The 15572-nt window shown below is 41.3% G+C and overlaps 1 gene segment (V, D, J or C); it reads right to left on the bottom strand.

Moving 5' to 3' along the window:
• Positions 1-5122: 5122 nt before the first annotated feature.
• Positions 5123-6949, bottom strand: LOC127906824 (immunoglobulin kappa variable 3-15-like). The segment is given in 2 exon segments: positions 5123-6674; positions 6785-6949. Coding segments are annotated over 2 exon segments (417 nt in total).
• Positions 6950-15572: the final 8623 nt, after the last annotated feature.

Raw genomic sequence — 15572 nt, 5'->3', positions numbered from 1 at the left:
AACAAAGCTTTTTGTTGTTGTCAGTAATTTGATTTTAGTCTTAAATGTTGAAATGTTGAATGAAATAGAAATAGATTCATAAAACGTATCAGACCTAAATGTCACTGCTTAGTTATTTAGGTTCTCACTCATCAAACTGTAGTTCACAGCAACACAAGATGCTACGATGTTTACAGATGAACAGAAGAACTATCCACTTGTAGTAGATTGTACACTATATTAATATTTCCGAAATGTTTTTGACCTGCTTGACTTCTAGACTTATAAAGACAGTAATCTAAGATGTTATAGAGATCTTGGACTCTCACCAATGTAATCATACCGGCATTTAGCCCACCTGGGGAGAGAATGAGCATGTGGTGACAGTGCTGCTCTATTCTAGGACAAGCAGAACCACCCAGCCCTGTCAATGTACATTTCAGTTTCAATCCTACAGTTCCCAGTCTAGTTTCATTTTCACTGCCTGGATAGAGCCAGATGTGAGGGGGTGGACTCATTTTACTGTAACCTCTATGGTGGATTCAAGGAGGGAGACATTCTTACAATGAATAAATCACCATTTAATAGATGACATATAAGATGGGTATGACTAAAGAGGCATTGACTGTTACTGACATGTGTCTAATGTCTGAGCTCCACATCTTTTTGCTTTCATACAGGGGAAGTAGGGGCTGAATTGTTTCTAATTTGAATTTACTTTAACTTGAATTTGTTTTGACTTTTGTAACTCAGTGGGTTTACTTTTTATGTTTACACTTTGGTGTCATGACAATGTAGCAATAATCATCTGTAATTTAATCAGGATGATGATGACGGCAGAGAACATTTTCTCTGAATGATCGCTTTCTAATCACATTGTCACATGCCAGAGTTGATCTCCTCTACCGATCAGTGTTCCATGTCAACATCTCTGCCAACTCAGCACCTGCAATAGGTCCCAGGTGTATCAGTACAGTCACTGTGCAGTCTGACTGAGGGAAGTTGTTGCTCTTTACCACTGTGTGAACACATGGCAACTCGGACAGTAGTAATCTCCTGCATCTTCAGCCTGGACTCTACTGATGGTCAGAGTGACGTCACTCCCAGATCCACTGCCACTGAACTTAGATGGAGTCCCAGACTGATGAGTTTAGGAGTTCCTCCAGATTTTTGTTGATACCAGGCTAGGTTATTTCCATGCACATTACTGCTGGTTTTACAGTTCAGAGGGACTGTCTGTCCTGGGAGAACAGCTTTCACTGCAGGAGTCTGATTTACAGTGTACTGTCCACTTGATTCTGAAAAATTAACTAAAAACACAAATCATTATAAAATGTTCACCCTCTATCATCCAGAAAGTGAGGTCAATACAGGTGCATCAAAGCTGGCACCGAGAGACCGAAAAACAGCTTCTATCTCTCAGGCCATCGGACTGTTAAATAGCCATCACTAGCAGGCCTCCACCGAGTAACCTGCCTTGATCTTAGTCACTATCACTAGCCGGCTCACACCCTGTTACTCAACCCTGCACCTTAGAAGCTGCTGTCCTTTCTACGTAAATAGACATGAAATCACTGGTCTCTTAAATATTGGAACACTGGTAACTTTTAATAATGTTTACATACTTATGTACAGTGTAATTTCTTATGTACAGTGCCTTCGGAACGTATTCAGACCTCTTAACCTTTTCCACATTTTGTTACAACCGTATTCTAAAATGGATTAAATAGATTTTTTTCCCTCATCACTCTACACACAATTTAAAAAAAGCTTGGCACGCATGTATTTGGGGAGTTTCTCCCATTCTTCTTTGCAGATCCTCTCAAGCTCTGTCAGGTTTGATCGGGAGCATCGCTACACAGCTATTTTCAGGTCTCTCCAGAGATGTTTGATCGGGTTGAAGTCCGGGCTCCGGCTGTGCCACTCAAGGACATTCAGAGACTTGTCCTGAAGCCACTCCTGCATTGTCTTGACTGTGTGCTTAGGGTCGTTGTCCTGTTGGAAGGTGAACATTCGCAAAAATAAATAAACAGCTGTGCAGTGACGCTCCCCATCCAACCTGACAGAGCTTGAGAGGATCTGCAAAGAAGAATGGGAGTAACTCCCCAAATACAGGTGTGCCAAACTTGTAGCGTCATACCCAAGAAGACTCAAGGCTGTAATCACTGCCAAAGTTGCTACAACAAAGTACTGAGTAAAGGGTCTGAACACTTATGTAAATGTGATATTTCAGTTTCATTTTTTTTAATTATCAAAAATAATATTTAAAACACTGCTTTTGCTTTGTCATTATGGGGTATTGTGCATAGATTGATGAGAAAAAAACAACATTTAATCCATTTTAGAATAAGGCTGTAACGTAACAAAATGTGGAAAAAGTCAAGGGGTCTGAATACTTTCCAAAGGCACTGTACATAGGAAATGGTTAGAGCTAGGTTTAGCATTAGTAGATAGTTAGTTGAAATGTTACTAATAGTCTGTAGAGCACACTTTATTTGGATAGCCCAGATATTCCATCTGTAACTGTTCTAAAGATGGTCACACACTATCTGTTGATAAGCAACTGCTGGCTAATGTTACAGTTAGGGTTGGGTTTACAATAAGGGCAAGGGTTAATGTTAGGGTTAGGGTAGGGGTTAATGTTAGGGTTAGGGTAGGTGTTAATGTTAGGGTTAGGGTAAGGGTTAATGTTAGGGTTAGGGTAAGGGTTAATGTTAGGGTTAGGGTAAGGGTTAATGTTAGGGTTAGGGTAGGGGTTAATGTTAGGGTTAGGGTAAGGGTTAATGTTAGGGTTAGGGTAAGGGTTAATGTTAGGTTTAGGGTAGGGGTTAATGTTAGGGTTAGGGTAAGGGTTAATGTTAGGGTTAGGGTAGGGGTTAATTTTAGGGTTAGGGTAAGGGTTAATGTTATGGTTAGGGTAAGGGTTAATGTTAGGGTAAGGGTTAATGTTAGGGTTAGGGTAAGGGTTAATGTTAGGGTTAGGGTAAGGGTTAATGTTAGGGTTAGGGTAAGGGTTAATGTTAGGGTTAGGGTAAAGGTTAATGTTAGGGTTAGGGTAAGGGTTAATGTTAGGGTTAGGGTAAGGGTTAATGTTAGGGTTAGGGTAAGGGTTAATGTTAGGGTTAGGGTAGGGGTTAATGTTATGGTTAGGGTAAGGGTTAATGTTAGGGTTAGGGTAAGGGTTAATGTTAGGTTTAGGGGAGGGGTTAATGTTAGGGTTAGGGTAAGGGTTAATGTTATGGTTAGGGTAAGGGTTAATGTTAGGTTTAGGGTAAGGGTTCATGTTAGGTTTAGGGTAGGGGTTAATGTTAGGGTTAGGGTAAGGGTTAATGTTAGGGTTAGGGTAAGGGTTAATGTTAGGGTTAGGGTAAGGGTTAATGTTAGGGTTAGGGTAAGGGTTAATGTTAGGGTTAGGGTAAGGGTTAATGTTAGGGTTAAGGTTAGGGTTAGGGTTAGGCTTAGGGTTAGGGTTAAAAAAAATGGTATTTGACGAGAATTCATACTGTATGAGTTCATGATTGAAATCATAGTCTAAAGAACTGAAAGTATTTAACTGGGGATTGCATCACTGTGGTACACGTTTGTTAGCGGCACCAGACTTGATGTTGGAAATAAGTGGCTCACAAGCTCTCTTAATATTTATCACAAATTTATTATTTCACTTTCTTAAACTCTGTCTCTATTAAAATATTACTGTTTGAGATATTTGTATCTAAAAAATATAAACTCAGCAAAAAAAGAAACATCCTCTCACTGTCAACTGATTTTACTTTCAGCATGTGTAAATATATGTATGAACATAACAAGATTCAACAAATGAGACATAAACTGAACAAGTTCCACAGACATGTGGCTAACATAAATGGAATAATGTGTCCCTGAACAAAGGGGGAGGGTCACAATCAAAAGTAACAGTTAGTATTTGGTGTGGCCATCAGCTGCATTAAGTACTGCAGTGCATCTCCTCCTCATGGAATGCACCAGATTCCTGTCTTGCAGGAAATCACACACAGAACCAGCAGTATGGCTGGTGGCATTGTCATGTTGGAGGGTCATGTCAGGATGAGCCTGCAGGAAAGGTACCACATGAGGGAGGAGGATGTCTTCCCTGTAACGCACAGCGTTGAGATTGCCTGCAATGACAACAAGCTCAGTCCGATGATGCTATGACACACCGCCTAAGACCATGATGGACCCTCCACCTCCAAATTGATCCCGCTCCATAGTACAGGCCTCGGTGTAACGCTCATTCCTTCGACAATGAACGCGAATCCGACCATCACCCCTGGTGAGACAAAACTGCAACTCATCAGGGAAGAGCACTTTTTGCCAGTCCTGTCTGGTCCAGCGATGGTGGGTTTGTGCCCAGAGGCGACATTGTTGCCTGTGATGTCTGGTGAGGACCTGCCTTCAACAGGCCTTGTGCGTTCCTGGTGTAACTCAGGCAGTTGTTGTTGCCATCCTGTACCTGTCCCGCAGATGTGATGTTCGGATGTACCGATCCTGTGCAAGTGTAGTTACACGTGGTCTGCCACTGCAAGGACGATCAGCTGTCCATCCTGTCTCCCTGTAGCGCTGTCTTAGGCGTCTAACAAGACAAACATTGCCATATTGCCATAGCCACATCTGCAGTCCTCATGCCTCCTTGCAGCATGCCGAAGGCACATTCTCGCAGATGAGCAGGGACCCTTGGCATATTTCTTTTGGTGTTTTCCAGTCAGTTGAAAGGCCTCTTTAGTGTCCTAAGTTTTCATAACTGTGACCTTAATTGCCTACCACCTGTAAGCTGTTCGTGTCTTAACAACCATTCCACAGGTGCATGTTCATTAATTGTTTATGGTACATTGAGCAAGCATGGGAAACAGTGTTTAAACCTTTTACAATGAAGATCTGTGAGGTTATTTGGATATTTATGAATTATCTTCGAAAGACAGGGTCCTGAAAAAGGGACGTTTATATATTGTCATATATTGCTGTTGACTGAGCCTTCTTTCAAATATTCTGGTACGACAAGTATGGTATCTGTTATTGTAGTCTGTCAGGACCCGGTTACGAACCCGGGTCTCCGGAGTGAGAAACAGTCACTTAACCAACTGAGCCACGAATAGTCGGCAGAACCCAGAAGATGAGGCAGACACAGCAGTACTTGAGACGGTGTATTTAATGAAGTAAAAAGTGAAGTTCTTCAGGAAAACATGTAACTCCACAACCTCAAAAGGAATTCCACAAGAACAAAGGTAATCCTCCAAGACAAAAAGGTAAATCCACAAGGTGGAAGGTATAGCACAAAAAGCCTCAAAAGATACTCAAAAACAAACAAGAACAAAAAACAGAGCAAAGAACAGAGGAAAACAACGGGTTTAAATACAATCAGGGGAAACGAGGCACAGGTGCAAATAATAATGGGGATCAAGGGAAAACAAAAGGTCAAAAGGCACAATGGGGGCATCTAGTGACCAAAAACCGGAACAACCCTGGCCAAATCCTGACAGTAGTCATCATTTCATTGAGTTTATGATAGCCACAATATTAATGTGAAGATAAATGGTCTACGTTTTGTTTGTGTCCAACTGCTTGGCTTCTGCAAATACTATTAATATGAGTTTTCTGATCAGATACGTTCCTAAAAACACATCTGTATGGCAAAGTAATGCTAAAATTAAACACATACTTGTATACTTTATACTTGTAATTTGTTTAATATCATATTGCTGTTTAGGTTTTCTCTACATCTTTCAGCAATATAACTTTTATATTCATATACAGTTTTAGAAGTAATTTCCAAAGTGTACTGTGTTTTGATGTTTTTGATGAGTTGTGTTTCTTCTAGGGAACAGTTCCCCTAACCTGACCGTCCTGCCCCCCTCTAGTGAGGAGCTGTCCAGTATAACAACAGCCACACTGACATGTCTGGCCAACAAGAGCTTCCCCTCAGACTGGACCTTGAGCTGGAAAGTGGACCAGCCAAAAGCAGGATCCTGGAGAAGGACGGTCTGTACAGCTGGAGCAGCACCCTGACCCTCACTGTCCAGGGGTGTATTCAAAACACAGGTCATCTTTAGGGGTTTGGATCATTGCACATCATCTCTATTCAGATTGGTTGAGGGTTTTCCTTGAGTTACTCAACAGAGTCAACATGTAGTTAATGGTCAGGAGAAACATTTAGTGATCAGTTATGATCTAAGGTCTTCTACAAATAGCTCTAGTTTGACTCTATTGTTGTTCAGCTCTACTACACACTGTGTCATTGTACTGGATCATCTCCTCCCCTCAGCACCTGCAGTAGGTCCCAGCTGTATCAGTACAGTCACTGTGCAGTCTGACTGAGGGAGGTTTTTGTACGGCTCTGTATCACTGTGTGAACACATTACCACTGTGGTAACTCTGACAGTAGTAATATCCTGCATCTTCAGCCTGGACTCCACTGATGGTCAGAGTGAAGTCACTCCCAGATCCACTGCCACTGAATCTAGATGGAGTCCCAGAATAGAGTGTGTTCCCTGGGAGCATCATGAGTTTGGGCTTTTCTCCTGGTTTCTGTTGGTACCAGGATAGACACTGATGGCCCGATGACTGACCATTGAGACAATCACCATACACATTACTGCTGGCTTTACAGTTTAGAGAAATTGAGTGTCCTGGGAGAACAGCTTTCACTGCAGGAGTCTGAGTCACAATGATCTGTCCTCTAGAGTCTGAAACAGAGAGCAAATAATTGTATCACCAGGTATTAATAACGCATTATTAACTATCAGTTCACTCAGACTGATTACTTTTCATTATAGAAACATGGAATTTTATTCACCCTTGAAGTAGAGGGCAAGTGTCCAGATGAAGATGGTGATAAAAGTCATTGTTGATGTGGGTTCTGTTGTCATGAAAAACAGGTCTCAGTCATGAAGTGTTAAACTCACAGGGTTATAAACACTCCCAGACCACTGAAGCATGTGCTGCCAATGCAAAGTGTCCTCTCTATGCAAACAGACTTTCATGGTCCCACAGAGATCTGTGTGAGCAGCTGACCTCGAAAAAGGTTGAGAGCTGATTGTCCAGCCAATCATAGCCTTGATTGGTAAACAAGCCTCAGCTGGAATCATTTAAAGACTGAGAAGGTGCTGGAATATAGAAGGGTGTGGCATGAACAATGTGTTGCGCTAACGGTCAGGAGTTTAAGAAATATATAATTGAGTTAGAGTTCAAACCTTTGACCACATCTTGACTTTACTATTCCTGTTTTATTGTTCAATCAGATCGGATAGGTCAACTGGACAGGGTGGTGGTTGTGCTATGTTCATAAGGGATGGTCTTGTGTATCGTAATATACCTGTCCCATCTGAATATGAATGTGTGATGGTGGAAATATACATTGCAGGTAGTAAAATTAAGTTGCCCAATTTTCTACAACTGTCTGTAGCGATGTGTGATGAAATATCAGGGGAATTGGCGTCCAGAGAGATATGGTGCGGCAACTTTAATACACATAATAGTTTATGGAGGAAGCACACATACAGATGCTAATTTTACTATTGTGGAATATATGATGGACACAAAGCATTAGTATGTCTTAACGATGGATGTGGTACCAGAGTCGATGTTGTTAGAGGGGTTACATCCTGCCTGGACCTCACACTGGCTTCTAACTCTATTGCATCTATGTGTGAATGGAATGGATGATTCGAATGTTGGAAGGGATCATTTCCATGAACTTTGATGTCACTATTCCAGATGGGATCCTGTTCACAAGATGGGGATTTCATAAAGTAGACTGGGGAAAAAGGGATCACTACTTAAAGTCTGTTGGAGAGTTGTCTTTGGAGAGGCCGGTTGATGTATTTGCTGCTTCTGTGACCTCTCTGATATTGAGTGCTGTGAGTTTCTACGTACCAGTGAGTGAAGAGTGTGAGAAAAGGAAGTTTGTTTCCTGGTGGACTGAAGGGTGCACTGCAGCTATTGGAGAAATAAATAGGGCTTACAGAGTGTTGTGTCGGAACTTGATTCCCGAGAATCTAATTGGTCGCCAAACAAAAATAACTTTAGTATGTAGGGTCACGAAGTCTGTCAAGAGAAATGCATGGAGACAGTTCTGCTCTATGATAGGCAGGGGGATGTATTGTGTTGAAGAAGATGACTTAAAGAAGCAAGTCCACTCGAATTCCAGTTTTGGTTGTGGGTCAAAAACTGTACGTAACTGAAAGAAAAAGCTGACTTGTTGGAAGACATTTGCTTAGAGAACATAATGGAGTTACTTGAGATGAAGTATGTAAGCAACACAGGGGTGAGATTTTAAATGCTCATGTTAATGTGTATAAGACAAGGCATAGTGTTGACTCTTCTTTGGATGCTGTTTTTACCATACATGAGATGCACTCAGCCTTTAATAAGCCATGGATATACAGCCCTAGGTCATGATCAGTTGTGCATTGTAATGTTTAAGCATATACCTGATGAGGTAATGGAGTGTATCTGTTTACTGCATGTCTTTGAAGAATCAGAGGCAGTTTGCCAGACACATTAAGCCTAGTCCTGGACTGAATATCTTTATAGATTAAGTGTAACTAGTTGTTTATCCTGTGTGTATTGTTTATATGAAAGGTGTTAACTGATAATGCAGTGTCTCTTCTTTCCTCTCCGCTACAGCACCCTGAGCAAGGCACGCTGGGAAAGGGGAGAGGTGTACACCTGCAGGGTGGTCCTCGACGATATCAGTGAATTCCGCCGCATTCCAGAAAAGTCACTGTTGTCTAGAGACAGGAGAGGCCATTGTAGGGGTCTAGAGAGTCCCCACATGGTGCTAGTTCTGGAAACAGTGTTTTAGAGCTGACTGTTACAGTGTAATAGTGGATAATATCATTAGTGCTGTGTGCTAAATTAACTACTTTGAGATTAAGTTGTACATGTCTTCTTTCCTCTGAGATCACATACAGCTTGTTTTAATTTAAATATAACCACAAAAGTTACTTTAATCACGATTCCTGTGATCACTGTCTAATGAAGGCAGCACATTTCATACACATTTTGATTAAAAGGGCACCTAACCTAATATCTGCTCTCAGAGATCACACTGCTAAACAGTACATTTCCATAACTTGTTTATTTCAAATGTTTATTTACTAATATGATTTTATTAAATTGTTTCTTCTATGGTTTTTAACCATGTGTGGTCTATACTGTAGCTTCCCTGGGTTTTCTCTACCTTCAACCCCCTGGGGACAGAATGAACATCTGGTGCCAGTGCTGCTCTATTCTGGGACAAGCAGAACCACCCAACCCTGCCTATGCAAATCTCAGTTTCACTCAAATCAAGTCAAATGTATTTAAATGTAAATTGTATTTAAATGTATTCAAAGTGCTGTACAGAAACCCAGCCTAAAACCCCAAACAGCAAGCAATGCAGGTGTAGAAGCACGGTGGCTAGGAAAAACTCCCTAGAAAGGCCAGAACCTAGGAAGAAACCTAGAGAGGAACCAGGTTATGAGGGGTGGCCGGGTGGAGATTATAACAGAACATGGCCAAGATGTTGAAATGTTCATAAATTACCAGCATGGTCAAATAATAAATAGTTGTCGAGGGTGCAACAAGTCAGCACCTCAGGAGTAAATGTCTGTTGGTTTTCAAAGCCGATCATTAAGAGTATCTCTACCGCTCCTGCTGTCTCTAGAGAGTTGAAAACAGCAGGTCTGGGGCAGGTAGCACGTCCGGTGAACAGGTCAGGGTTCCATAGACGCAGGCAGAACAGTTGAAACTGGAGCAGCAGCACGGCCAGGTGAACTGGGGATAGCAAGGAGTCATCATGCCAGGTAGTCCTGAGGCATGGTCTTAGGGCTCAGGTCCTCCGAGAGAGAGAAAGTGAATTAGAGAGAGCATACTTAAATTCACACAGGACACTGAATAAGACAGGAGAAGTACTCCAAATATAAAACCCCCGACACAAACTACAGCAGCACAAATACAGGAGGCTGAGACAGGAGGAGTCAGGAGACACTGTGGCCCCATCCGATAATACCCCCGGACAGGGCCAAACAGGCAGGATATAACCCCACCCACTTTGCCAAAGCACGCCCACACCACTAGAGGGATGTCTTCAACCACCAACTTACCATCCTGAGACAAGGCCGAGTATAGCCCACAAATATCTCCGCCACGGCACAACCCAAGGGGGGGCGCCAACCCAGACAGGAGATCACGTCAGTGACTCAACCCACTCAAGTGACACACCCCTCCTAGGGACGGCATGGAAGAGCACCAGTAAGCCAGTGACTCAGCCCCTGTAATAGGGTTAGAGGCAGAGAATCCCAGTGGAGAGAGGGGAATCGGCCAGGCAGAAACAGCAAGGTCGTTTCGTTGCTCCAGAGCCTTTCCATTCACCTTCAGACTCCTGGGCCAGACTACACTCAATCATATGACCTACTGAAGAGATGAGTGTTCAGTAAGGACTTAAAGGTTGAGACCGAGTCTGCGTCTCTCACATGGGTAGGCAGACCATTCCATAAAAATTTAGCTCTTTCGGAGAAAGCCCTGCCTCCAGCTGTTTGCTTAGAAATTCTAGGGACAATTAGGAGGCCTGTGTCTTGTGACCGTAGCGTACCAAATCGGAAAGCTAGGTAGGCCCAAGCCAATGTAATGCTTTGTAGGTTAGCAGTAAAATCCTGAAATCAGCCCTTGCCTTAACAGGAAGCCAGTCTAGAGAGGCTAGCACTGGAGTAATATCAACATTTTCCCACAACTCCAACTGATAACACAGCCACAAAGTAAAAATTCCGTAGACAAATTAGCTTTTTGGTCTTAAATTTCAGGTGGGGTTTGTCGGAATAATGACTTTATTTCTGTGTTAAGTAGTGACGACCCAGTTTCACTCTCTGAAATACCCTAGACTGGGACAGATGTGGAGAGAGGGGTTGGGCTGGTTTAAACTTTTCTATGATAACTACTACACTAACTCATGGAATTGTTCTAAAATAGTAATAACATGGTCCAAAAAGCAATTTAATTCTCTATTTTTGGACACCTGAGGCATCAGTGTAAAAATTATGTGGCGCATTCATTGGATAAAGACAGAACGATTGCAATTAGGAGGACTTTTTTCTAATGTCTGAGCCCCACATCTTGTTCCTGATTGACAGATCCGGCAGTCTGTAACCTGCTCATAACAATTAATAATTCTAAATGATCAGATTAATTTTTATCACACCATATGAGGACTTTTAGTGGGCTGAAATGTTTGTAATGTTGATTTAAAATGTGATGATTTAATATTTTGACTTCCATGGTGTTACTTATGTTTGTACACTGAACACAAATATAAATGCAACATGTAAAGTGTGGGTCCCATGTCTCATGAGCTGAAATAAAAGATCCCAGAAATTGTCCATAATTATGCACAACTAGCTAATTTCTCTTAAATTTTGTGCACAAATGTATTTATATCCCTGTTAGTGAGCATTTCTCCTGTACCAAGATAATCCATCCACCTGACAGGTGTGGCATATCAAGAAGATAACTAAACAGCATGATTATTATACAGATGCACCTTGTGCTGGGGAAAATAAAAGGCCACTCTAAAATGTGTAGTTTGTCACACAATACAATGCCACAGATATATCAAGTTGTGGGGGAGCGTGCAACTGGCATGCTGACTGCAGGAATGTCCACCAGAGCTGTTGCCAGAGAATGTAATGTTCAACGTCGTTTCAGAGAATTTGGCAGTAGGTCCAACTAGCCTCACAACCGCAGACCACGTGTATGGCATTGTGTGGGCGAGCAGTTTGCTGATGTCAACTTTGGTAATGGAGTGCCCCATGGTGGCCGTGGGGTGATGGTATGGGCAGGCATAAGCTCTGGAATGACCTGCATTCTCGCCAGACATGTCACGCATTGAGAATGTTTGGGATGCTCTGAATCGACATGTACAACAGCGTGTTCCAGTTCCCGTTTTATCTCCATCTCTACATTTAAAGACTAAATCATGGACACTTTTTCTGACACTTGTGGCTGAATCGTGTGACATATTGTTGTATCTACCTTTTTGCTCTTTATGCTGTTGTCTGTGCCTAACAATGTTTGTACCATGCTTGTGCTGCTACCATGTTGTGCTGCTGCCATGTGTTGCTACAGTGTTGTTGTCATGTTGTGTTGCTACCATGCTGTTTTGTCATTTGTTAGTGCCATGCTGTATTGTCTTAGGTCTTTCTTTATGTAGTGTTGTGGTGTCTCTCCTGTCATGGTGTGTTTTGTCTTATATTTTTATTTTTAATTCCAGCCCCTGCAGGAGGCCTTTTGCTTCTTTGTAGGCCGCAATTTTAAATAAGAATTTGCTGTTAACTGACTTGCCGAGTTAAATAAAAATATCCAGCATCTTCACACAGCATTTGAAGAGGATTGGGACAACATTCCACAGGCCACAATCAACAGCCTGATCAACTCTATGCTAAGGTGATGTCGCACTGCATGAGGCATCTTTTCTGCTACTCTCATGTTTTCAAACATAATTAAAAGGGCATCTGATCCAACAAATACTTAGCAATCATTTCTACAACTGAATGAGCCTGTACCTCCAATACCAGTGAGAATAATTAGTGATATTAGATAATAAACCTCTAAGATCTGTTCTCAGAACTCACACCGCTGGTGCGGCAGGGTAGCCTAGTGGTTAGAGTGTTGGACTAGTAACCGGAAGTTTGCGAGTTCAAACCCCTGAGCTGACAAGGTACAAATCTGTCGTTCTGCCCCTGAACAGGCAGTTAACCCACTGTTCCCAGGCCGTCATTGAAAATAAAAATGACTTGCCTGGTTAAATAACGGTTAAAAAAAAAAAAAAAAAAATACTTTCCATAACATATATTTATGTTTCATTCCCAATATGGCGACAGTGCTGCTCTATTCTGGGACAAGCAGAACCATCCTGCCCTGTCTATGTAAATCTCAGTTTCACTCACACAGCTACCAGTCAAGCAGTTGAACAGTTTCGCTGGGTAAAATACTCTGGACTGGGCCAGATGTGAGGGAGTGGACTGGTTTAACATATATGGTGGTTCACCATGTAATTAATGACAGATTAAACAGATATGATACTTTATGATAACAGTGTGTAGTGTATGTCTCTACATCAATGTGTCATGTTTGAACCCAGCATCATGTCTCATTCACAGATCTATCAGCTCATGAAAAGAGTTAATACATGCTAGATGATCACATCATTAACTGGTTGTGAAGTGCATGTAGGGAAATGGTTTGGGGGGCTGATACTTTTCCTCTTACTTCTGTACATCTTACTCTACTATGGACTGGTATTGTCTTCCAAAACTACAAATAACTTTTATATACACTTTCAGTTCATGACCAATATAACAAGTTGTAACCTTGATGATGATAATAATGACGATGATGATGATGACGATGTTGGAGAACGTGTGTTCTGAATGATACTTTCTAACCATTTTCAAAGTTGACCTCCTCTACTGATCAGTCTTCCATGTCACTGTCTCTTCCCACTCAGCACCTGCAGAAGGTCCCAACTGTATCAGTACTGTCACTGTGCAGTCTGACTGAAGGAGGTTTTTGTACGACTCTGTATCACTGTGTGAACAATCCACTACTGTGGTAATTCTAACAGTAGTAATCTCCTGCATCTTCAGCCTGGACTCCACTGATGGTCAGAGTGAAGTCACTCGTAGATCCACTACCACTGAATCCAGATGGGGTCTATGGAGTTTAGGAGCTCCTCCAGGTTTCTGTTGGTACCAGGCTAGGCAGGGATAAGAGCCATACACATCACTGCTGGTTTGACAGTTCAGAGCGACTGTCTGTCCAACATGAACACATTTCACTGTAGGAGTCTGAGTCACAGTGTACTGTCCACTGGATTCTGAAACAAAGAGAGAAAAAAAATGTACATCACCAGGAATAAATAACACATTCTCAACAACATTTCAGTTTACTCATTGCTTACTTTTTAGCATAAAAACATATGACTTTCAATTTTTTTTACCCTTCATGTAGAATACACAAATCCAGATGAATATGGTGATAGAAGTCATGGTTGTTGTGGGTTCTGTTGTCTTGAAGGACAGCTCTCAGTCATGAAGTGTTAAACTCACAAGGCTATGAACACTCCCAAACCACTGAAGCATGTGCTGCCAATGTAAATTTTCCTATGTAAATTATATTCCTAGTAAGGACCCACATTCATAAGATTATACAGAAACAGACTCTTTTATAATGTTTTAAGTACCTTATACTGTAAATCAGTGACCCAAGGTGATAATACTCATAGCAAAAAACTATCCGTCCTTATTGTATTATACTGTACAAGTACTGCAGCACTATCAGTCCCGACTGTATTAAAATAGTACTTCGGTATTATCAATCCCTATTGTATTATTCTAGTACTTCAGTACTATCAGTCTATATTGTATTATACTAGTACTTCAGTACTATCAGTCCCTATTGTATTATACTAGTATGTCAGTATTACCAGTCCCTATTGTATTATACTAGTACCACAGCATTATCAGTCCCTATTGTATTGTACTAGTACTTCAGTGCTATCAGTCCCTATTGTATTAAAATAGTATGTCAGTACTATCAGTCCCTATTGTATTATATAATATACTAGTCCTTCAGTACTATCAGTCCCTATTGTAATACACTATAGTACTTTAGTACTATAAGTCCCTATTGTATTATACTAGTACTTCAGTTCTATCCATCCCTATTGTATTATACTAGTACTTCAGTACTATAGGTCCCTGTTGACCTCTCAGTAGACCTTTATGTGATAAACAGAGAGGTCTACTTTCTTGGCGACATGAATATTGACTGGTTTTCATCAAGCTGTCCATTCAAGAGGAAGCTTCTTACTGTAACCAGCGCCTGTAATCTGGTTCAGGTTATTAATCAACCTACCAGGGTGTTTACCAATGCTACAGGAACAACATCATCCACATGTATCGATCACATTTTTACTAATACTGTAGAACTTTGTTCTGAAGCTGTATCCGTACCCATTGGATGCAGCGATCACAATATAGTAGCTATATCCAGGAAAGCCAAAGTTCCAACAGCTGGGCCTTAATGAATGTTTAAGAGATCATACAACAGATTTTGCAGGGACTCTTTTGTGGATGATGTTAAAAAATATTTGTTGGTCTGATGTGATTCACGAGGAGCATCCAGAAGCTGCACTTGATGAATTTATGAAATTGCTTCTTCCAATTATTGATAAACATGCACCTGTTAAGAAACTGACTGATAGAACTGTTAAGGCTCCATGGGTTGATGATGAATTGAAAAACTGTATGGTTGAAAGAGATGGGGCAAAAGGAGAGTCTGGCTGCACATCTGATTGCAAATTGAGAAATTATGCGACTAAACTCAACAAAAAGACGAAGAAACTTTATTATGAAGCCAAGATCAATGATATTAAGAATGATGGAAAAAGCTTTGGAGTACTGTAAATGAAATTATGGGCAGAAAGACAAATTCATCTTTCATCAAATCAGATGGCTTATTCGTCACAAAACCATTTGATGTTGCCAATTATTTGAATGATTATTTAATTGGCAAAGTGGGCAAACTTAAGCAGTAAATGCCCATGA

The sequence above is a fragment of the Oncorhynchus keta genome, chromosome 13, assembly GCF_023373465.1.
Source record: "Oncorhynchus keta strain PuntledgeMale-10-30-2019 chromosome 13, Oket_V2, whole genome shotgun sequence".
Lineage (NCBI taxonomy): Eukaryota > Metazoa > Chordata > Actinopteri > Salmoniformes > Salmonidae > Oncorhynchus > Oncorhynchus keta.
This window is presented reverse-complemented; position numbering and strand designations above follow the sequence as displayed.